Source organism: Mastomys coucha, unplaced genomic scaffold (genome assembly GCF_008632895.1).
Source record: "Mastomys coucha isolate ucsf_1 unplaced genomic scaffold, UCSF_Mcou_1 pScaffold22, whole genome shotgun sequence".
NCBI classification, from domain to species: Eukaryota; Metazoa; Chordata; class Mammalia; order Rodentia; family Muridae; genus Mastomys; species Mastomys coucha.
Window position 1 is genome coordinate 138,282,020 of NW_022196905.1, and position 23,939 is coordinate 138,305,958.

The 23,939-nt window shown below is 43.6% G+C and overlaps 1 protein-coding gene across 4 annotated transcripts in view; it reads left to right on the plus strand.

Annotated features, from left to right (window-relative positions):
• Positions 1 to 1,532: 1,532 nt before the first annotated feature.
• LOC116068726 (radial spoke head 10 homolog B) overlaps positions 1,533 to 23,939 on the plus strand; it is a 47,233-nt gene continuing 24,826 nt past the window's right edge. Inside the window, exons 1-10 of one of the 4 annotated variants that reach the window (XM_031338658.1) lie at positions 1,536 to 1,611; positions 4,626 to 4,849; positions 5,330 to 5,681; positions 7,271 to 7,346; positions 10,112 to 10,180; positions 13,232 to 13,405; positions 15,914 to 15,999; positions 17,396 to 17,516; positions 18,268 to 18,444; positions 19,443 to 19,617. In XM_031338658.1, the coding sequence (XP_031194518.1) occupies positions 5,428 to 5,681; positions 7,271 to 7,346; positions 10,112 to 10,180; positions 13,232 to 13,405; positions 15,914 to 15,999; positions 17,396 to 17,516; positions 18,268 to 18,444; positions 19,443 to 19,617 (1,132 nt within the window). In that variant the 5' untranslated portion in view covers positions 1,536 to 1,611; positions 4,626 to 4,849; positions 5,330 to 5,427. Of the gene's footprint in view, positions 1,612 to 4,625; positions 4,850 to 5,329; positions 5,682 to 7,270; positions 7,347 to 10,111; positions 10,181 to 13,231; positions 13,406 to 15,913; positions 16,000 to 17,395; positions 17,517 to 18,267; positions 18,445 to 19,442; positions 19,618 to 23,939 lie in introns of all 4 variants that reach the window. The other 3 variants (XM_031338660.1, XM_031338657.1, XM_031338659.1) reach the window with 3 other exon arrangements.

A 23,939-nucleotide genomic window follows, 5' to 3' on the forward strand; every position in this document is an offset into this window, starting at 1 on the left:
TGGAACTCACTCTGTAGACCAGGCTGGCCTTGAACTCAGAAATCTGCCTGCCTCTGCCTCCCAAGTGACTTTGAGCTCTTAATGACAATTGAATTCTATTTGTTTGCTTTCTTGTTCTCTCACCCACGCCCACCCCTGTGTCTGAGACAGCATTCATGTAACTCAGGCTTCTCTTGAACCTGCCAGGGTTGGCCTAGAACTAAACTTGCCTCCACTGCCCAAGTGCTGGGATCACGGGTGTGTCCCTCATACAGCCACATTAAAAAGTATGGTCTTTCATAATTAGCTCTCAGTCCTGACACGTTTAAATTTAAAAACAAAGGATTTCTTTACCTGGTTGGAAAGAAATTACTGAATAGGATTGGGGTCACTTTGGAGGGGGTGGGGGTAGGAAGGGATGAGGCAGGGTCTCAGCCCTGCTGATCTGGAGCTTGCTATATAGAGCACCCTAGCTTGAGCTCAGATTCTTCTGCCTCTGCCTCCTGAGTTCTGGGATTAAAGTCATACACCGCCACACCTAGCTTGGGGTCACTGTTTTTTTAATGTTCCTCAGTGCAGCTAGAGTGCAAGGTGCCATTCCAGGCAAGAGCTGGGGCCGAGGCAGGGAGTGGAAGAGGAAAACTTGAGTGTGCTGTAGCTCAGTGCTGTAACTTGATTTCCTATGGGGTTTTTTTATTCTGTTTCCGTGGAGTCTTGTCCATTTGGACTGTGCAGAAAAATAGAAACAAGAATGCCTCCTGTAGAGTCAGGCAGTAGTCAGGAAGAGTGATGACTGGTATGGGCATTTGCCCTTCCAGCTCCCTCTGTGCTGTGGTCCTCATGGAAAAGAGATCTGCCATGGTTCATGTGTGCCAAGGTGGTATAAAGGCTTAGCTACTTGGATTCCTTATGTCAAAGTCCATGCTGCTGCTGGGTAGAGTGAGACAGACCTGCAAATTCCAGCACAGCAGAGGCAGGCTGGTCTCTGTGAGTCTGAGGCCATCCTGAGCTGTTCCATGCCAGTGAGAGTTACATACCAAAATTCTGTTTCAAAACACAAACGGCTAGTACAGGTCCATCCACAGGGTCTCATAAAATTCACAGGAACACTGCAAGTTTAGGGTCATAGGAGATACAGTAATGCCCCCTCACAAAAGTCTGCTTCTAGTCACCTTATATGTGAAAAAGGGGACTCTTGAGATGGGATTAAGGAGCCTAATAATGGGGAGATTGTCCTGTGCAATCTGATGGGCACTGTCTGTCACATTAGTTCTTCAAAGTAGAGGACAAGTATACTGACTCCCTGAACCTTCCAAGTAAGCCAGGCCTGCAACTTAACCACTGATACGACTGTGTGGCTTTAAGCCATTGTTTGGTTAGAGGCAATAGTGGAAAACAAAAGCCTACGTTATTCTATTTTATGGTGAGGTCACAGGCCAAGTACATCCAGCTCCAGCTCCCAGCCAATTCCTCCCTTCCTAGATGCTATACAGCTTTGTATTGGTACTGAGGCCCCTTTAAGAGTACAGGAGGCGGGGCTTGTGACAGTTGCTTAGAGACCACCTAGCTCCCAGGACACAAAGTCTTCCTTAATGCCACTTTGGGATCTGCAGGCCTGGCCAGAGCAAGTAGGTGAGCACCCTAAAGTAGTCCTGTGTGCGTAGCAACAATGTAAAGACCTGAGCTATTTCCCTTCTTAGCCTCCCAAGATTTGAACACGTGCTAGATTGATGAGGGGAACCATGTCCAGAGAAAAGGCCAGTTTGCCCTTAGGTGCAATAAGACCTCAACTTCTTTAAGAATGGGGTGGGGGTGGGGTCATCATTGTAAGAAACAATTTATCTGTAGTTTGAATTTCACTAATAGAGGACCAGAAAACCTAGTGTAAATGACTACTGTTCAAGTTGAGAGTTGAGAGCAGCTTGGGCTGGCTTTGGAATGGGGGGGGGGGGGGGGGGGGGGGGCTGGAGAAAGAGAGAAACTGCAGTGGGATGGAGCATGCCTAGCGGAAGCAGGCATGGAGTGTCACTCTATCCACCCCCAGGGTGCACGAATGCAGACCAGATTTCTTTGCACCCCAGGATTTCTTTAAGTCTTGCTAGCCTGATGTAGTAGGATACCATGAAAGAGATCAGTTTCCAAGGGACATGAAAAACCCTGGCTTTGGCACTCTGCCCTCAACTCTGCAACTCATCCTGTCTCTTCCAGCCCCAGTAGTGGTTAGAGCTGCTGCTTCATGAATCTCTGCAACAGGACTACTCTTGAATTTCCCACTTGGCCCCTTTTCCCATGAAATTTTTGCATAACCCTGGCTTTAGTATATAAATAGATATACACAACAATATTTACTGATTCGTAAGTAATAAAATATACTTTTAAATAATTTTGGGATACATATAAAATTACCATTTACTAAATAAAGCAATTTTGCATACTAAGGAAATTATGTGGTTATTTACTTTTTAAGGTTTATTTTTCACTTTTATTTATGTATGGGTATATAAATATACCCATTTGCAGGTACCCACAGAGGCCAGAAAAGGATGTTGGATCCCCTAGAACTGAAGTTGCAAGAGTCTGTGGGCCACCAAACATAAATGCTGGGACCTGAACTCAGACCCTCTGCAAGAGCAACTGGGCTCCAAAGCTTCAATTTTTTTAAAATTTTATTTATTTAATGGGGTGGGGAAGTAGCTAGTGTGCCACCTGGACATATGGAGGTCAGAGGACAGCTTGCAGGAATTGGTTCTCTTCCTTCACCATGTGGATTCCAGGAATTGAACTCAGGTCATTAGGCATGAGGGGACATGTCCTAACCTAAGTCATTTTGCTAGCCTGCTGGTTTATATTTATGTAAAATTAATTCGTGGGGCTTTAGAGATGGCTCAACAGCTAGGAGTGCCTATTATTTGATCATGATGACACACACACACACATTAATTTTAAAAATTTAAAGTATACAATAGTAGCATATACCTTTAATCCCAGCACTAGAAAGGCAGAGAGGTAGGCAGATTTCTGAGTTTGACGCCAGCCTGCTCTACAGAGCAAGGTCTAGAACAGCCAGGGCTACACAGAGAAACCCTGTCTTGAAAAAACAAAAGTTTAAATCAAACATTCTAAAGCCATCTATACAGAAATATACACACAGGAATGAAAGTAGGAAAAGATTGCATTTGTTTTCTGTGATTAAAATGTATTTCTATTTACTGACAGTAAAAGCCCTGCGGTTCATACAATGTAATAGTCTTAAATCTGATCCAAGATTTTTCAGGCATCGCATGGCATGGTGGCATACATGGTACAAAGTATACATGTCATGTGTGAAGAACAAAGATGGAGTTGGAACAAAGGTTCAGTGATTAAGGTATTGCTCTTCCAGAGGACCAGAGTTCAGTTCCTAACACCCATGTCAAGTGGCTCACAGTCACTAATACTTCAGACTCACAGGATCCCTACCCCTCTTCTGGGACCTCTGAGGGCATCTGCATTCACAAGCACATACCCTCAAACAGACATACACATATACACATCACTTTAAAAAAATCAAATTTAAAAAGCCAAGAACTAAGACAGTGAAGTTGGCTCATACAAACCAGGAGGGTTCTTGCCAGAAATGTGTTGGATTCATTATGTGCTTGATTTTGAATTAATTCTTGGTTGTACAGTCACAAATATGTATATGTAATCCTATATGAGATCTTGAGCCACAGTTTAAGAACTTGGGCTCTGGAGACATCTGTAAGCATGAGGACCTGAGTTTAATCTTGAGTGCCATGCAAATGTGTAGAAACTGGGGCTGGATGACTCAGCCATTAAGAGCATTTAGCTGTTCTTCCAAAGGAGCTGAGTTTAATTCCCAGCATCCAGATGGCAACCCACAACTATCTGTAACTCCACAGGGATCCTCTTCTGGCCTCCAGGGGCACTGCGTGTATGTCATGTGTTGTACAGACACATGTGCAAACAAAACACCCACAAACATAAAAATAATAAAATGTTCAAGAATATTTTTTAATGCAGATACCATGACATGGTTATCCATGCTTGAGAAGTAGACACAGGAGGATGCCTAGGGCTCTCTGGCTAGCTAGTTTTGCCTAATCAGTGACATCAAAGGTCAGGGAGAATCCTTGCCTCAAAAACTAAGAGCAAGATAAAGGAAGATACCTAATTCGGAACTCCAGCTTCCACATGCACACACCCTCATGCATAAACACATGGAAAACACACATACAAGAAGTCACTGTAGGGCTCTGGAATTTAGACAGCCAATGATTTCAAACTGAAAGACCTGAAATGACAGCCACTCTGTGTTTCCATTTTCCTGAACTGTATACTTTCAGGATCATCACAATCGTATCTTCACACAAGGTACCACTATTTCTCTCTCGTCAATGTCTGAGGCCAGAAGCCGTTTGCTTAAAGACAGAACACTGCTAACATGATACAGGAGCCTTTATGGTTTTATGGACTTGATGCTTTTTTAATTTGTATCTTATTTTAAAATAATAATAATCATTAATGTTATCATTTATTATTATTGTGTGTTCGAATTGTGTGTGGGTGTGCAACTGTCATGGTTCACTTGTAGAGCTCAGAGGACAACTTGCAAGAAGAGTCCGTTCTCTCCATCCACCACGCAGGTTCAACAGATTGAACCCAGGGTGTTGTCAAGCTTATGGCAAGCGTCTTTGCCAGAAGAGTCATATCTCCCACCCCTGTCACTGAACCTGGCACTCATCAATGGAACTAAACTATGCATGAGCTGTAGGAATCCTGTTCCCACCTCCTCACTGCTGGGGTTACAGATGCATCAACTTTCTACATGAGTTATGGGAACCTGAACTCAGGTCTTCAAGCTTTGGAGGCAAGCACTTCCCCCATGAAGGATGACCATTCCTGATTGTAACACTGCTTGGAAAACACATAAAATTACATTGGCTAGCAAAATGGCTCAATGGGTAAAGGTAATTGTGGCCAAGTCATACAGCCTGAATTTGATCCCCAGGATACAGATTTATGAAAGGAGGGAGGCATCTGAGGAAAGCTGCTGTTTAATCTCCACACATGTACCAGGGTACATACATATCCCAGCATGTACTCATATGCACAAAATTAATAGATAAATCAATATAATAAAATTATAAATGAAATAATGTTTCACAATGGTTCTGATATTAAATATTTTAAAACAATCTGTGCAATATTGAAATTTAATTATTTACATAAACTGTCATCCTTGCCATTATTCAGGCTTCAGTAGAATGATAATGTTCTATTGTCCTAAGGCCAATTGTTTTTACAATCGAAACAACCAAGTCTGTAGAGGCAAATTTTTATTTTTCAGGTAAAACCCACCCTTGCTTTGAAACAAAACTGCAGTCTACCAAAGGAATCATTGGCTAATTCTGCATCTAAAGAAAACTCATACGTCTTCCAAAGACCATGGTGAAAGAAAAGAAAAAAGCGGACAAGAAGGGAGATAAGTCAGCCCGCTCTCCATCCTCAATTTCTGATAACCCAGAAGCCTCTAAACCAGACAGCAATGCCAGTAAGCAGGAAGTGGTCCCCAGTGCTGTCGTCCCAGTCCTGGAAATACCACTCAAGCAAGCCCCCAAAAGAGACTCGATACAAATAGATCAGAGTGAAGATGAGACTCAGTATGAAGAGCCCATCCTGACCAAACTCATAGTGGAAAGGTAACTTTCCTGGGGTGTTGATGGTCTGTGAAAGTGTGTTTAGGTGGGACCATGTAAATCCTCATGCAGCTTTGGGGGGAGTGGTTTGGTTTGGGGGGGGTGTTTTGTTTCATTTTGTTTTGGTTTGGTTTTGTCTTTCCAGACAGGATTTCTCGTGTAGCCCTGGCTCTCCTGGAACTCGCTGTAGACCAGGCTAGCCTCAAACTCAGAGATCCCCCTGCTTCTGCCTCCTTAGCACTGGGATTAAAGGCGAGCGACACCACTGCAGTTTTATGGTCCTGCAATTCCCTGTTTCCAAAAACACTTTTGTGTGTGGGTGTGGAACTCACTGATTTGGTTAGATGGGCTATCCCGCAAGCTCTAAGGATCCTCTTGTCTCTTGTCTCCCCAGCACTGAAATGCTGGAATCACAAATTTGTACCACACTGACTAGCTTTTCCTTTCTATATTCAGTCCTCCACCCCCACCCCCGCCTCTAAACAGGGTTTCTCTGTGTAGCCCTGGCTGTCTTAGAACTCACTCTGTAGACCAGACTGGTCTCAAACTCTGCCTCCCAAGTGTTGATATTAAAGGTGTGTGCCACCACCACTAAGCTATTCATTTTTTTAAGGTGGGTATTGGGCTCTGAATTCTGGTCCCCACACTGACTGATGTCTGCTACTGCACCTGACTTTAAGTGGATACTGGGGATCTGAAATCAGGTCCTAATGTTTGTACAGCAGGTACACTGAGCCATTTTTCCAGCCCCCTAAAAAAACAATGAAACAAACAAAAAAACAAAAATTTCAAGAACTTTAAAAAAAGATGTATTTATTTTTATACATGTTTGCCTCCATGTATGTCTGTGTACCACATGTGTGTCTGGTGCCTATAGAAGCCAGAAGAGGACATCAGATCCCCTAGAACTGAAGTTATAGGTGATTGTGAGCCACCATGTGGATTGTAAGAATCAAATCCAGGCTCTCTGGAAGAGCAGCAAGTGCTCTTAACCACTGAGCTATCACTGCTGCCCATCAAGAATATTTTTAACATGGTAAAACATGGTAAAATTTGCTGTTTTGACTACTTAAAATGTGTAATTCAAGGACTGGTGAAATGGTTTAGTGATTAAATTGCTAGCCAGACAAACATAAGGACCAAGATTCAGATTCCCAGAAACTTAGATAAATACCAGGTGAGCATGGTGGTCCACGGGTGTGTAAGTCCAGCTTTGGAGGGTTGAGATAGAATGGCCAAAGCAAACTGGCCAGCACTAAGTTTGATTAACAGACTCTGCCTCAATGGGTGAGGTGGAAGATCAGTCAAGGATGATTCCAGATCACTTGTATGTGTACACACACACACACACACACACACACACACACACAACTGAAATAAAATAAAATGTATAGTTTGGGGTGTTAAATACATTCCTAGTGTCTTACAGCTATCATTAAGTTCTATTTCCAGAATTTGTCCTGTCCTTCTTCCCAGACAGAAATTCTGTACCTACCAAACCCCACAGATCACACTAAGAGGTGTATGCCCCTGGGAATCTGTATACTTTAACACCCACACCCTTCACGAATCTGAATATTATTTCTTTGTAGCTATGAAGGGGAGAAAGTCCGTGGACTGTATGAGGGAGAAGGCTTTGCTGTCTTTCAAGGCGGAAACACCTACCATGTAAGTCATAGTTACCAGAGCCAACAGGGCTGGGAGAAAGGAATGGGCTGAAAGTCTTAGGTTTGCAAGGCTTGAGCAAATTCCACAGATTCTTCTAAAACCATTAGAAGTACTGCACACTGATTTTATCCAGAACCCCAACTACCTACTTAAGGTGAAGTGTAACTTAGTATAACTGAAGTACTTCTTTTAGATTTTACCTTTCTTTTCCTGATTTTTAACTATTGTCAAGCCATAGATTTGTCACTAAGTAAAAACAATCATCCATACGCTAGGTACCAAACTTGGATGCTTAAGTCCCCCATACAAAATGCTGCTGGGTTTGCAAAGAACCTACACATATCACTGGGACTAGAGAGATAGCTCACCTGTTAGAAATGTTTGCTGCTCTTGTAGAAGAGGACCAGTGCTTGGTTCAGAGCACCAGAATGGCAGCTCACAAGTGCCTTCAGCTCCAGATCCAGGGGACATGAGGGCTGCACTCTCATTACACACACACACACACACACACACACACACACACACACACACACACACAAACACTCCTAAAAGAAACAGAACCTATGGGTATCTTCCCATATACTTTGTTGCTGTTTGTTTCCTTGTGGTGCTAAGGACTGAATCCAGGGTCTTGAGTATGTTATCCAAGTGCTCTACCACCAATCTGCACCCCACTGCCCTGCATACTCATTGTCATATCTACATGACTTACAATGCTGAATAGAAAGCAAAGAATATGCAAATGACATGTAAACACAATGCAAACACTATACAAATAGTCATTAGACTGGATGTTTTAGGGAGAGATGGTCTTTTTAAAAAACTGCATGTCTAGTGCACATGTAACTGTTTCAATCCAGGCTACATAGTAAATGTCAGTAACAATCTAACTTCTTTGCCCTAAATATTTTCTGTTTGATTCTATCTATTGGTTTAACAGAGGCTGTGGAAAAAACAAAACACGGAGGCTGCACTAGTTAGTTTGAACTGTCACCTTGACACAGCCTAGAGTCACCTAAGAAGGGAGTCTCAGTTGGGAGGATCACTCAGATCAGTTGGGCCTATAGGCATGTAGGTGGGGGATTGTGTTGACTGTTGCTATAGGAGGTCCAGTCCACTGTAGTTGGTGCTATTCCCTAGGCAGGTGGTCCAGTGCTGATTAAGAAAGCTAGGGAGAAGACAGCCAGCAGCACTCCTTCATGGTTTCTGCCTCAAGTGCCTGCTTGAGTTACTGTCCCGACATCCCTCAGTGACGGACTGTGAGCTGGAAGGAAGTGCAAGCCAAATCACTGCTTTTGGTCAGAGTGCTTCAGCCTAGCACCAGAGATGAAACTCAGGCCAAGTGCGATGAGCAGAGTCTCAGGGTCAAGGGTGTGGTAGAGCACTTGCTTAAGGTTCGGAAAGCCCTGGACCCATCCCTGCCACTGAAAAAAATAAAAGCAAACGAACCTAAAAGGGCAAAATCTCAGGTTCACTGTCATTTTGTGAGAAGTGTTCTTAGCTAGCACTGTTTCTTTCACTTTTTAAAATAGATACATCAGTATTTTAAATATTAATCACATAACGGTAGATTGCAGTTTGAATTGTTTTCATTTATAAATTTTTTATGTATTACTATATGGTTTTCATCACCATGGGGCCCACAACAAAATGTAAGTTTTAAAATTTTTGGTGTGTTATAAAGCATACACAACATTTGTTATTTTAACTTTTTTAAGTCCAGTGGTCTTAAATATCCCATGTTATTGTGCAGCCATCACCCCTGACAGCCCAGAACTTTCTGATCATTCTAAAATGAAGTTTGGCACCCATGAAACAATTACTCTCTGTCTTACCTGACAGCAAATTGTGATACTATGAAATGCTCAAAAATTGCTAGATGCAACTATTCCAGAATTGTTGGATTTTTAAAGGTTGCTTCAATTTTAACTCTACTTGTAGGCCACAATTAAGATATTCATCCATCCATTCATTCACTTGTTTAGATTGCCAAAAACATGTGCTTATTATAATAGAATAAATTTTAAAGATTTTTAAAATCTTATGTGTATGTCTGTTTCATGTGTGTGGATATGCCCATGGAGACCAGAAGAGGACATTGGATCCCTTTGAGCTGAAGTTATACACATGCACATACATATCTACACATGTGTGTATCTGTCAGCACACATATGTGCATATGCACACTGACAATTTCCAGTAAGAGAAAACAAGGTGTGAAACTCACAAATGTGACGTGTCTGATAGTTGGATAAGTTTTAATCGGATCTACCTAGTGTAAGTAACTTGTAAAAAAAAAGTACATAAAAGCCTTTTTTGTTTGCTTGTTTGTTTGGTTGGTTGGTTGGTTAGGTTGTTTTTGTTTTTGCAATGAAGGAAATGAAACTCAGGGCCTTGTACATGCTAGTCAGGCATTTACCACTGAGATTTCTTTTCAGCTCCAAATCTTGAAAGATTGAAGTGCAAAATCAAAAGTACTTGAATTCTTTTCACCTGTAGTTCAGAGATTTTTCCAGTGGCTTACTTAGGAGACTATGGCTGTGGTCATCAGATCTAGGTTTGGGGGAAGTTGTAAACTCCTCCTTGGATCCTTTTTGGCTCAGGATGGATCACTGTGTTTGTGGTGCAGGCTCAGAGTGGGCACCACACAGCTGCCGCCAGCCAGTCAAAACATTCCTGCAGGTAAAGGGCTGGGCAGGATTCCAGTCTACGATGCCCACCATCTACAGGTCCCGTCTGAGAGGTCACTGTTATTTCTCTCCTAGGGTATGTTTTCAGAAGGACTGATGCATGGACAAGGGACTTATATTTGGGCTGACGGATTGAAATATGAGGTAAAGCATTATCATGAGTAAGAGCTGTCATCTATTAATTGTAGAATGTAATGCTTGGCATCCTGCACTATTTTTTAAAGAATTCATTTTTATTTTTTAAAGTGTGTGTGTCTCTGTGTGTGTCCATGTGTGTGTCCATGTGTGTGTGTCCATGTGTATGTGTGTGTGTGCATGTGTATGTGTCCATGTGTATGTGTGTACGTGTTATGTCCATTGACTTCAGGCAGTCTCAGAGGCTAGAGGAGGGTATCGGATTCTCTGGAGCTGGAGTCACATACAATTGGGAGCTGCTGGTGTGAGTGCTGGAAACTCATGCTCTAACTGTTGAACGGTCTTTCTAGCACTCTAGATAGAGTATTCTTTAAAAAAAAAAAAGTGTATTTATTTTTTTTTCTTTTTTCTTTTTTTCTTTTTTTCTTTTTTTTCAAGACAGTTTCTCTGTGTTGCTTTGGCTGTTCTGGAATTCACTCTGTAGACCAGGCTGGCCTTGACGAACTCAGAAATCTACCTGCCTCTGCCTCCCAAGTGCTGGAATTAAAGGCGTGCGCCACCACTGTCCATATTTATTTATAATATGTAAGTACACTATAGCTGTCTTCAGATGCACCGGAAGAAAGAAGAGGGCATCAGATCTCATTACAGATGGTTGTGAGCCACCATGTGGTTGCTGGGATTTGAACTCAGGACCTTCAGAAGAGCAATCAGTACTCTTAACCACTGAGTCATCTCTCCAGCCCCTAGATAGACTATTCTTATAAAAGTAAGTTAAGTTAGGTGTGGTGGCACACACCTTTAATCCCAGCACTCGGGAGACAGAGGCAGGCAGATCTCTGTGAGTTCAAAGCCAGCCTGGTCTACAGAGCGAGTTCTAGGACAGCCAAGGCTGTATGCTGAGACACTGTCTCAAAAAAAAAAAAAAAGTAAGTTAGCATAGCCAGGGCTGATATCACTTGGGAGGCAGAGGCAGGAGGGTTGTGAGTCTCAGGACACCCTGAGTCTATGTAATAAGACACTATTTAAAAGAGAAAAATGACAATGCAAAGGTCAGTTAGCACAGAACCAAAACTGGAAAGAACAGAAGGGTGCAGAGGCCAACTTATGTGCTCAGTGTAGTAATGCGGTGACTGTGTCAGGTGCCTGTGAACCGCTGGAGCTGCCTTCATGTGTTGCTCTCGAGGTGTCCTGTGTGTATGCATCACACATGGGTGGAGTTTGGTGGTAATCTACATGCTCTCTGCATGCATTGCACACAGACGTATGTTAAATCCCTCATGCTTTATATGAACACAGTTTACATAGTCTCTTTTATTCCTTTATTTTTTACTAATTAAGCCATACCCGTCCCTGCAGAGCTAGCTAACTCTTTTTACTGACTGCATGCATTCCATTATGGGGGTTTCACAGAAATCATCTGGTTGCTGGGCTGAAGGGAAGTGGGTATTTTTAAACTGATTGTGAGAACAGATTTGTCCTCTGAGACTGTGCCAATTTCAGCTCCCACTCACAAAGCCTGTGAGTGTCTGAAGTGCTGTTCTAGAAATCTCCACTGCAGAGTTACTAACGCCATGGTGTTCACAAATGGTAAGGAGACATTTAAGGCAAATGCATACAGCACATGGATTCCGATGGCAGCTGGGCAGCGGGCACGAGCTGCAGAGGTACAGGGATGGTGAGAGAGGGTTGATCCTCCTCAACAGTGTGTTAGGGCCCAGTTTCCTGAGAGAACGCCCTTTCCATGCAACCCCCACCTTCCAACCTGCTGCCAACATAGAAGGTTTCTGATCTCTGAATGGTGATTTTGCCAGGCAGATCCTTCTGTTTCACTGTCTCTGGAAATTCTCTGGAGTTTGGGGGTGGGGAGAGGATTCTCCTTTGCGAGCACAGAGCCCTCCACCATCAACTCACCTAACAGAGTTCACAGGTGGGACTTTGTCTCTCCAAGCATCCTCAGGCATGTTGAGCCAGGTAGCACCAGTATGCTAGCTGGCCAGTGGCCAGTCAGTGGCTGTGTCCTCTGCTGACTGGTGATTATCCAGTGTATTTGGAGTCTTGGAATTGTGGCAGAGCACCCAGCTTAGCATGTGGGGAACCCTGGTTCCTTGCCCAGTACCACTACAATCATTACCAACAGAACCCACTCTACCATCTTCGGGCCATGGTTCACATCATCGTGAGCTGCTCACAATGAGGGCGCCCTCGGCCAATACACAGTGAATTCTTCAGAAGTTGCCCGTGAGGTGGGCTGTTGACTAATACATCTGCAGAGTATTTTGATGAACTATGGGGAGACAGAAAGCTTTCTATGGGTGATCAGTACTGGCTAATCATCCAGACCTCTCCACAGTGGACCCAGATAGTCTAAAGTTAAGGTCAGGATTGGCAGCCACTGACCTGGCCTGCAGGTCAAGTTATTCGGGGGAACGAGGAGAGTCACAACCTGTGAATAAAGAATGGGCGAGAGAGACAACAGGACTCAAGGAAGCATTGCTTGTCAAGAGCCGTTTACTTAGTGGAGCTGAGCATATTTAAAGCAAAAATCTTGGAGGGGAGGGGAAGAGGAAGGAGGGAGATGGAAGGTTACAAAATCTTCTGGGGTTGAGCTCTGGGGTGACAGGTGGGGAGGGGGTGGATTTCCGTGAATGTTCTTTTCTCAGGGCCAAGCCAGATCCTTGTGATTGTCAGGAAGGATGTTAATCTCAGGGTTCTCATCCTTGTGATTGTCAGGCAGGATGTTAATCTCAGGGTTCTCAATTAGCTGGGGCAGAATGTTTATCTCAGGGCTCTCATGGTTCCCAACAAGCCACCACATTACCAGGTCACTTGCTTGCTTCTTGAAGCTTGGTGTAAATGAAACCTTTCTGGTGTTTTATTCTGCATGGACTTCTGTGCAGTGGAAGAACCAGGTGAAGGGATAGGAAACACAGGGATGCGGACATGATGGGCACATCCCCCACATCCACAGAAAAGCAAGGGCAGTGTCAGTGTGTGCAGGACACTCCAACAGCCCTCGGGTGTGGAGTCCCTATAATCCTCCTGGCCACTTTGCCCTAGGGAGAATTTGTGAAGAATATCCCCATGAACCATGGCGTGTACACATGGCCAGACAGCAGCACGTATGAAGGAGAAGTGATCAATGGCATGAGGAACGGATTTGGTATGTTCAAGTGTGGCACACAGCCTGTGTCCTACATTGGCCACTGGTGTCACGGCAAGAGACACGGGAAGGTAGGTGAAGACTGTACCCATGAACAATCCCATCCATGTGAATGTATGCATGATATAAAATTAACAACACTGTGCATTCACAACACTGTACAACAATCATCACTATCGAGTCTCGAAAACATTTTCAGCACCACAAAATAAAACAAATATACACTAGGAAGTTACTCCATCCCACCCCATATCCCTAGCAATGATCAGTCTGCTCACTGTGTATGTGGATTTACTTCTAAGACGTGTGTCATTCTGATTTTTTGTCACTGTGGCCAAAACCCTTTGCCAGGCATGTTGGTGAACACTTTAAAACCCAGCATTTGTGAAACAGAGGCCAGTGGATCTCTGTGAGTTCAAGGCCAGCCTGGTCTATAGAGAGAGTTCCAGGCCAGCCAAGGGATATAACAACACCCTGTCTCAAAACAAAATAAAACAAAACAAACCCACCAGCACTACCAACAATGTCTTGCTAGGAACAACTTAGTAAAGACTGATTTTGGCTCAGTTTCAGAGGACTCAGTCCACGGTCATCGATACTATTTCTGGGCCTCCTATGGGGCAGACTAGGACAGAAGTGGGAACATGAGAGGCTGCTACCTCAGGGTGGACAGGAAGAAGAGAGTGGGACTGGGACAAGATGCAGTTCCCAAGAATGTATCCCTCAGTGACTTTCTCTCTCCCGCTAGGTCCCAATCCCCTAAGGCTTCTTGAACCTTCCAAAACAGCACCAGCATCTGGAAGCTAAGTGTTCAGTGCACAGCCTTGTCAGGAACATTTCATATCCAAACTATAACAGACATTTCCTTTTAAATGGAATCATATAATATGTGAACTTCTGTGCCTAGCTGTTTTACTAAGCATAATATTTTTGAGGTTCATCTAAGGTATGCATGTGTTGGTACGCCACCCTTTTTAAGGCTGACTAATGTTTCACTGTAAGTATATACCATAATTTGCCGGGCGGTGGTGGCGCACGCCTTTAATCCCAGCACTTGGGAGGCAGAGGCAGGTGGATTTCTGAGTTCGAGGCCAGCCTGGTCTACAAAGTGAGTTCCAGGACAGCCAGAGCTACACAGAGAAACCCTGTCTCGAAAAAAAAAAAAAAAAAAAAAAAAAAAAAAAAAAAAAAAAAAAAAAAAAACAAAAACCATAATTTATCCATTCGTCTGTTGATGGACATTTGAGCTATTTTATCTTTTTATTATGTTTAATTGTATGTGTGTATGTGTGTTTGTGTACATATGTAAGTGTGCATGCATACACATACACACACACACACACACACACACACACACACACACACACACACACTCCATGGTGTGCATATGGAGGTCAGAAGACAGTTTGTAGAAGCTGGTTCTCTCTGTCGGGTGGGTCTCAGGTCACAGGACTAGGAGTCAAACACCTTCACACTGATGAGTTTACCTTTGTTTTGAGACAAGTTCTTACCTTGTAGTTTAGGCTGTCCAGGAACTTACTCTGCAGCCCAGGTTTGTCTCCAACTTGGAGTGATCGTTCTTCCTCACTGCCCAAGTGTGGGGATTATAAGTGTGAACCCCATGCCTAACTTATGCGTGAGGAAGTTGGTCTCAAGCTTGATGGTCCTATTTGAGAGTTTCTGGAAAACAGGCATGGTCAATCTGCAACCCATGGGTCCTCTGCATCTCAGGATACTGTGAATAAGGCCCAACACACTGAGGGATATCATCAAGTCTCGGTGCTAACAGATTAGATGGCCCTGATAGCAGGTGAGGCCTCACTGGAGGAGGTAGGTCTGGGAGCTGGTCATTTGGGAAGTAGCTTGTCCCTAGTTCCTTCCCACCCCTCCATACTTCTGTCTGCCACGGGTAAGCAGCCTCTGCCATCTCACCCACTGCCTTGAAGTTGCACCCCAACACTGGCCCAGAAATAACAGAACTGAGGGTTATGAACTGAAGACTCTGAAGCCACAAACTAAAATAAATAATCTCTCTATTCAGTTTTTTTCTGTAAGGTATGTCTCCCCTAAAAACAAAAAAGTCTGACTCACACAAGGAATGACTGCTTTGTGATATTGCTGTACACGCTTTATCCTTTGTGTGTGTGGATTTTCATGGTGTGCATGTGGTAAACAGAGGACAACCTGGTGTGCGTGTCCTCATCTTTTACCTTGTCCCGAGCATCTCTGCTGTGTATAGCATGCTAGCTGGCTCTTGTGCTCCCAGAGGTTCTCCTGTCTCCATTTCCCATCTCCTAGTTAGGAGTGCGGGGATGGCAGATGCTTACACTGTGTGCTGTGTCCAGCTCTCTTATGTGGATTCTGGGATCCAAACTCAATGCTTGCCTAGGGAGCACTTTACCCACTGAGGCCTTTCCCTAGCCTGCTTTTCTTTATCTGTAAAACCAACGTATCATGGGTTATGTGTCTTAGTAACTACAACATTGACTGCTGCATAGTTTATGTTTCTTAGATTTGCATGCCTGATCTTTATGTTTCCAAGAAGATTTGCATCATTCTCTTACTATTGTTTGTTTTAGGGCTCCATCTATTACAATCAAGAGGGAACCTCTTGGTATGAGGGAGACTGGGTATACAACATCAAAAAGGGCTGGGGAATAAGATGGTAGGTGCAACCCTTCCCTCCACATTTGGGTTGTGGGTGAAAAAGCTCTCAGAGGCTCACCTGATCCTCATCCAGGTTAGAGATAGGGTGCAGAAATGATGGAGGATACATCTTCTGTCCAAGCATGGTGGAGTTTACAGTTACTCCTGATAGCGTCTCCATAGCAATGAAAACATCCTATGGGAAATCCAGAAGAAAATGCTAAGTGTCTGAGTGTATGTTTCACTTTGTTTTAAATAGAAACTGCCTACCTTTGTCCTCTGTAATCTACGATGAATTGTTTATCATAGATTACAGCACTGAATGTTCTCTAAAGAACACCAGTATTTTTGCTTGATTTTAGATTGACCTGATAGTCATTTGTTCTTACTGTTTTAGCTTTGGCAGTACTAGAGATTAAACCCAAGAGCCTGGCACACGGTGAACACCCTACCACTAGGCTACAGCCCAACTCCCATTTTGCTTTTTTTGTGCAAGGTCTTGCTATTAGCCCAGACTGACCTTGAATTCAAGAATCTCTTTTCTCTTCCTCTCAAGTGCTGGGATTATACACATGTACCTTCATACCCAGCAAGAACGTGTGTGTGTGTGTGTGTGTGTGTGTGTGTGTATGTGTATGTACTAGGGTATATTTTTATATGTATATGTTTGTGCACATATGTGCTGGTGGACTTGAAGGCAGAAGGGATCAAGCCCCCTTGAGCTAGAATTACAGGTGGTTGTTAACTGCCCAACCTGGATGCCAGGAAACAAACTCTGGTCCTGTGGAAGAGCAACTTAACCATTGGGCTAGTGCTCTTAACCATTGGATCCATCAGTATGACCCTTCCAGGAAAGCACAGGGAGCTGAATTCAACCCCCAGCACCCATGTAAAAAGCTTGGTGTAGCAGCATGTACCTGTAACCTCAGCACAGGGGGACAGAAATAGGAGGATCCTTAAAGCTTATTAAAGCCAGCCTGCCCTGCCAGATCGATGAGTTTCAGGTCCAATGAGAGACCCTGTCTTTAAAAAAACCAGAGGAAATACATCCAGTGTGGACCTTGGGCCTCCACATGCACATGTGCACACACCACATACATACCTAACAATACATAGTATTTGGTGTCAAAATATTTAAGTAATAACATATCAGGAGTTGTTTCTAGAAGATGTAAAATCTTACTCTTACCCATCTATTGACTAATGAGGAAGTTTAATAAAGGGGGTTATTCTCCTCCCTAATAGGAATATTTTTGTCATCTATGTGCTACCTATGAGTCTCATTAGCACTGGGTTCTTCCTGGGCTAGATTTTCTGAGAGGCATTTAGGGGATGAGTTTAAGGACATTAAGGGCAAATCAGATGTTGTCCACATAAGATAACCAACTGTTCATCATTGATTTCTTTGGTCCCAGCTACAAATCAGGAAACATATACGAAGGCCAGTGGGAGAACAACATGCGCCATGGGGAAGGCAAAATGAGGTGGCTCACAACAAACGAGGAGTACACGGGCCATTGGGAGAAGGGGATCCAGGTAGGCACCTGACGTCACCTGCATCACAGCCTGAGGTGGGGTTGGTACTAATGGCCCATCAGTGTGGGTCTGATACCTAAGTAAGTACAACTGACCTAAAGAAACTTGAGATGGCTAGAGTTAGCCATCAGCCCACAGAATCTAGAATGACCTGTGAGGAAGGCTTCCGTAGGAAGCCTGGGGTATGTTATTTTAATTATTTTAATTGATGTGGGAACACCCATCTTAACTGTGGAAAGGGCCATTCCCCTGGGCAAGGGATCCTACACTATATTTAGTGGAGGGAGCGGGCTGAGCATGCACCCTTTGCTTTCTGCCTCTGACTGTGGATAGATACAGTGTGGCCAGCCTTCTCAAGCTTCTGCCACTGTAGCTTCCCGAAGTGATGGACTATAACCCAAAACTGTGAACCCACCCTTCCTTCCCTAAGCTGGTTTGGTCACAGCAACAGAAGAGAAAGTAACTCAAAGTTACAGTCTTCTAGTGCCAGCTACACTGTTTAATCCATGTTTTATGACTTAGTCTTCTGGAATGGTCTCACACATTCTTCATCCAAGCCTACAAGATAGGTGCTATTTCCAGTTTATACTTGAAGAACCTAAAGGGCTCAAATCCTTTGCCAGAGGTCAAAACACAGCCGACCTCAATACCTGCTTCTAGGTTCGTGCACTCTGCCCCTTCAGATCAGTGTCTGACATAATTGGAGTTCAGGTAAAAGAGGGTTTATGCTGACGAGGTCCTTTCTTTTCAGAATGGCTTTGGAACGCACACATGGTTCCTAAAGAGAATCCCCAACTCTCAGTATCCCTTGAGAAATGAATACATAGGGGAATTTGTAAATGGCTTCCGTCATGGACAAGGGAAGTTTTACTACGCCAGTGGAGCCATGTATGAGGGAGAATGGGTTTCCAACAAAAAGCAGGGCAGGGTGAGTATAGCTACTGGGATATGGTGGAAAGCCTGTATCTGGTAAGTAGTATTTATTACTCATTTCACAAAGATAGCTACTTTAGTTAAGGTGGTGGCATGCATTTAAAGCTCCTTCCAACATAATATTTCCTGGCTCTTTTTTTTTTCTTTAAGACAGGGTTTCTCTGTGTAGCCCTGGCTGTCCTGGAACTCACTCTGTAGACCAGGCTGGCCTGGAACTCATACATCCCCCCTGCCTCTGCCTCCCAAGTGCTGGGATTAAAGGCATGTGCCACCACTGCCCGGCTTATTTCCTGGCTATGTAGAAACGATTTAATGTCTCTGTTATATGTGTATACAAATAAGCGAGGGTGCCAGTTGCGAGTTACAGTACAGCCTGTGTGTTCATATACAGTCGCAGTGTAGGCTTTGGGGCTGGCTTGTGATATTAACTCAGTGATGTCAGCATGTCTATCCCATCTACCCGCATAGCAGCTCTGCCCTTGGATTGTCACGTTCCGTTCCTGTGATTACAAGACAGCGGCTGGGATTCCAGGCTTCAGGTTACACACCCCCGCTAAGGAGAGGAAAAGAGACTCGTTTGCCAAAGCTCTCTGCAAATGCCTCTCAATTCACAGAGCTGAACTGGGGCATTTGTCAATCTCAGGATCAGTACTTTACCATCCTAGGGTTGACATATAGCAGGGCTGCACCTAGTGGGATGGGCCCTCTGTTGGCCATTCACAAAGCTTATTAAGGTTTAATAAACAAAAACTTGAATTCTGTGACCAAAAGGTGATTCAACTTGGGGAAAGGTTGGAGGAGGAAGAGGAGGAGGGGAAGGGAGGAAAATAGGAAGAGGCATGATGTGAGACTCAATGGATAATGATTCTTTGTGGCCTAAGTACATTATCTTCAAAGCAAAAAATGCTCCAAACCCTTGATAACCCTCCTGAAGAATGCCCCAATCTCCCCTCCCGAAGCCTCTTCCAGCCTCATGTGCCTCCCTCCCTACAGGGCAGAATGACCTTCAAGAATGGTCGTGTGTATGAAGGTCTGTTTTCCAATGATCATATTGCACAGTTCTTTGAGACTGAAATCGATTACTCACACAGCCTGGATCGTGGCTCAGACATCTCGCCAAGGAGCCGGCAGGCTCGGGGGTCTTCTGTCAGCGCTGCCAGGGAGTCTGGTAGGTGAAAGTAAATTACTATTTTCTTTTTAACTTTTGTTAATCATTCCATTCATTTACATCTCAAATGATATCCCACTTCCCAGCTACCCCCTCCACTAACCCTCCATCCCATGATATCCCACTTCCTGGTTACCCCTCTACCAACCCCCATCCCACATCTGCCCTTCCCCTCTCCTGTCCCACTGTTCCAACATCCCCCTACTCTGGGACATCAAACTTCCCCTGGACCAAGGGCATCATCCCCTCTTGTTGCTGTTGGGCAAGGCCATCCTCTGCTACATATGTAATTTGGAGCCATGGATCCCTCTAGATACACTCCTTGGTTGGTGGCGTAGTCTCTGGGAGAACTGGGTGGTCAGGCCAGCCTATGTTGTTTTTCCAATGGGGTTGCAATCCTCCTCCACTCCTCCAGTCCTTCTGCCAGCTCTTTCTCCAGGTTCCCTGAGTTCAGCCTGATGGTTGGCTCCAAGCATCCACCTCTGCATTAGTCAGTTACTGGTCGGACCTCCCCAGAAACTGCCACACTTGATCCCTGTCAGCAAGTGGCTCTTGACCATGGCAACAGTGTTGGGTTTGGTGTCTGCAGACATGATGTATGCCCAGCTGGGGCCGTTCCCTGGTTGACTCTTCCTTCAGTCTCTGTTCCATTCTTTTGCCCCTGTTCTTCCTTTGGGCAGGAACAATTCTGGGTTAGAAAATCTTTGAGATGGGTAGCTCCATCCCTCCACTGGGGGCTGTACCTATCTATTGGAGGTGGTCTCCACAGGTTCTATCTCCCCCTTCTCTGTGCATTATGGCTAAAGTCAGTCCTGAGTCCTGGGAGCCTCATGTTTCTCTGGTGTCTGGGACCCTCCAGTGGCTACTTCCAGTTTCTCATCCTCTCTGCTACCTATTTTTATTCAATTTCCTGATCCTCTGTACCTCCCTCACTGTTCCTCCAGATTCTGATACTGCCACCCTTATTTCCTCCTCCTTTTTCTCTCCCTTGCCCCCCTCTCCTTCCATCTCCCACTATCGTCCTGTCCCCCCTCGATGCAGGACTGAAGCATCCATTCCCTGGTGTTCCTTCCTTCTACACTCCATATGGTCTGTATATTGTGTCACAGGCACTGTGAGCTTTTGGGTTTTGAGTCTACTTATTAGTGAGTACATACCTTGTATCTTCTTTTGTGTCTGGGTTACCTCACTCAGGATGATATTTTCTAGTCCCATCCATTTGCCTGCGAATTTTATGAAGTCGTCGTTTTTAATGACTGAATAGTTGAAACTGCCCGCAGTTTCAAGAATGGGGTTCTACTCAGTCAGGAGGGAATAAAGGACCTGAAATAGAGGGTTTGAAATGCAAAGAGAAAACACAAAGCCAAGTTGCGTCCCAATCAAGGCTCCACTTTACTGAGAATAAACCAGGGTTTTTATAGTCACTGGAGAAACTGAAAACAAGTCTCTAGATTACACTACAAAGAAAGTTGAGGTGCCAAAGTCCCCAGGTTCAGAAGATTTTCAGGTGGCTAGCTGGCTGGCGTACTCAAGCAGTGGGCGTGGTCGGGTGGCTTCTTCAGATACAAACAGTCAATAGAGAGCATCTGTCTTAGCTCCCAGTTGTTAGCCCCCAAACAGAGGCTGCCAGGAGTCCGATGGATGACTGAAGTGAAGAGGGGATGTAACAAGTAGTATTCCATTGTGTAAATGTACCACATTTTCTGTATTAATTTCTCTGTTGAGGAGCATCTAGGTTGTTTCCAGCTTCTGGATATTATAAATAAGGCTGCTATGAACATAGTGGAGCATGTGTCCTTGTTATGTGTTGGAGCATCTTTTGGGTATATGCCCAGGAGTGGTATAGCTGGGTCCTCAGGTAGTACTATGTCCAATTTTCTGAGGAACCACCAGACTGATTTTCAGAGTGGTTGTACCGGCTTGCAATCCCACCAACAATGGAGGAGTGTTCCTCTTTCTCCACATCCTTGCCAACATCTGTTGTCACCTGCATTTTTTATCTTAAGCCACTCTGACTGGTGAAGGGTGGAATCTCAGGGTTGTTTTGATTTGTATTTCCCTTATGACTAAGGATGTTGAACATTTCTTTAAGTATTTCTCAGCCATTCGAGATTCCTCGGTTGAGAATTCTCTATTTAGCTCTGTACTCCACTTTGTAATAGGATTATTTGGTTCTCTGGAATCTGCCTTCTTGAGTTTTTTAAATATATTTTGGATATTAGCCTTCTATTGGATGTAGGTTTGGTAAATATCTTTTCTCAATCTGTGGGTTGCTGTTTTGTCCTATTGATAGTGTCCCTTGCTTTATAGAAGTTTTTCAATTTTATGTGGTCCCATTTGTCAATTGTTCTTAAAGCATAAGCCATTGGTGTTCTGTTCAGGAAGTTTCCTCCTGTGCCCAAGTATTCGAGGATCTTCCCCACTTTCTCTTCTATTAGATTCAGTGTATCTGGTTTTATGTGGAGATCCTTGATCCACTTGGACTTGAGCTTTGTGTAAGGAGATAGGTATGGACCAATTTGCATTCTTCTATATGCTAACCGCCAGCTGAGCCAGCACCATTTGTTGAAAATGCTGTCATTTTTTCACTGAATGGTTTTAGCTTCTTTGTCAAAGATTAAGTGACCATAGGTGTGTGGGTCCATTTCTGGGTCTTCAACTCTATCCCATTGATCTACTTGCCTGTAACCGTACCAATACCATGCAGTTTTTATCACTATTGCTCTGTAGTATAGCTTAAGATCCTGGATGATGATTCCCCCAGAATTATTTTTATTGTTAACAATAGTTCTTGCTATCCTAGGCTTTTTGTTAGTTCAAATAAATTTAAGAATTGCTCTTTCTAAGTCTGTGAAGAATTGAGTTAGAATTTTGATGGGGATTGCTTTTAATCTGTAGATTGCTTTTGGCAAGATGGCCATTTTTACTATATTAATCTTGCCAATCTGTGAGCGTGGGAGATCTTTCCATTTTCTGAGACCTTCTTCGATTTCTTTCTTCAGGGACTTGAAGTTCTTGTCATACAGATCTTTCACTTGCTTAGTTAGAGTTACACCAAGATATTTTATATTATTTGTGACTATTGTGAAGGGTGTCGTTTCCCTAATTTTCTTTCTCAGCCTGTTTATCCTTTGAGTAGAGGAAGGCCACTGATTTGTTTGAGTTAATTTTATATCCAGCCACTTTTCTGAAGTTGTTTATCATCTGTAGGAGCTCTCTGGTAGAATTTTTGGGGTCACTTATGTATACGATCATATCATCTACAAATAGTAATACCTTGACTTCCTCGTTGCTAATATGTATCCCTTTGATCTCTTTTTGTTGTCTAATTGCTCTGGCTAGAACTTTGAGAACTATATTCAATAGGTAGGGAGAGAGTGGGCAGCCTTGTCTAGTCCCTGATTTTAATGAAATTGCTTTGAGTGTCTCCCCATTTAATTTAATGTTGGCTATTGGTTTGCTGCATATTGGTTTTATTATATTGAGGTATGCACCTTAAATTCCTGTTCTCTCCAATACTTTTATCATGAAGGGGTGTTGTATTTTGTCAACGATGTTTTCAGCATCTAATGAGATGATTGTGTGGTTTTTTTTCTTTGAATTTGTCTATATAGTGGATTGCGTGATGGATTTCCATATATTGAACCATCCGCACATCCCTAGGATGAAGTCTACTTGATCATGGTGGATGATCATTTTGATGTGTTCTTGGATTCAGTTTGCACGAGTTTTATGGAATATTTTTGCATCAATATTCATAAGGGAAATTGGTCTGTAGTTCTTTCTTTGTTGGGTCTTTTTGTGGTTTAGGTATCAGAGTAACTGTGGCTTCATTGAAAGAATTGAGTAGTTCCTTCTGTTTTCTATCTTGTGGAATAGTTTGAAGAATATTGTTATTAGGTCTTCTTTGAAGGTCTGATAGAACTCTGCACTAAAACCATCTGGCCCTGGGCTCTTTTTAGTTCGGAGACTTTTGATTATTTCCTGCCGTCTACTCCTCTTGGGTGTATTTACTTCTTTTTGTTCTAGATGAGCTGTTAAGTTGCTAGTGTATGCTCTCTCCAGTTTTTTGTTTGTTTGTTTGTCTTGGAGGCACTCAGAGCTATGAGTTTCCCTCTTAGCACTGCTTTCATTGTGTCCCATAAGTTTGGGTTTGTTGTGCCTTCATTTTCACTGAATTCTAAAACATCTTTAATTTCTTTATTTCTTCCCTGACCAAGTTATCATTGAGTAGATAGTTGTTCAGCTTCCATATGTGCCACGCACACTTTGCATGAAGGCGGTATCTGAGGCGTAAACTTCAAGGAAAGTCAGTCTCCTGC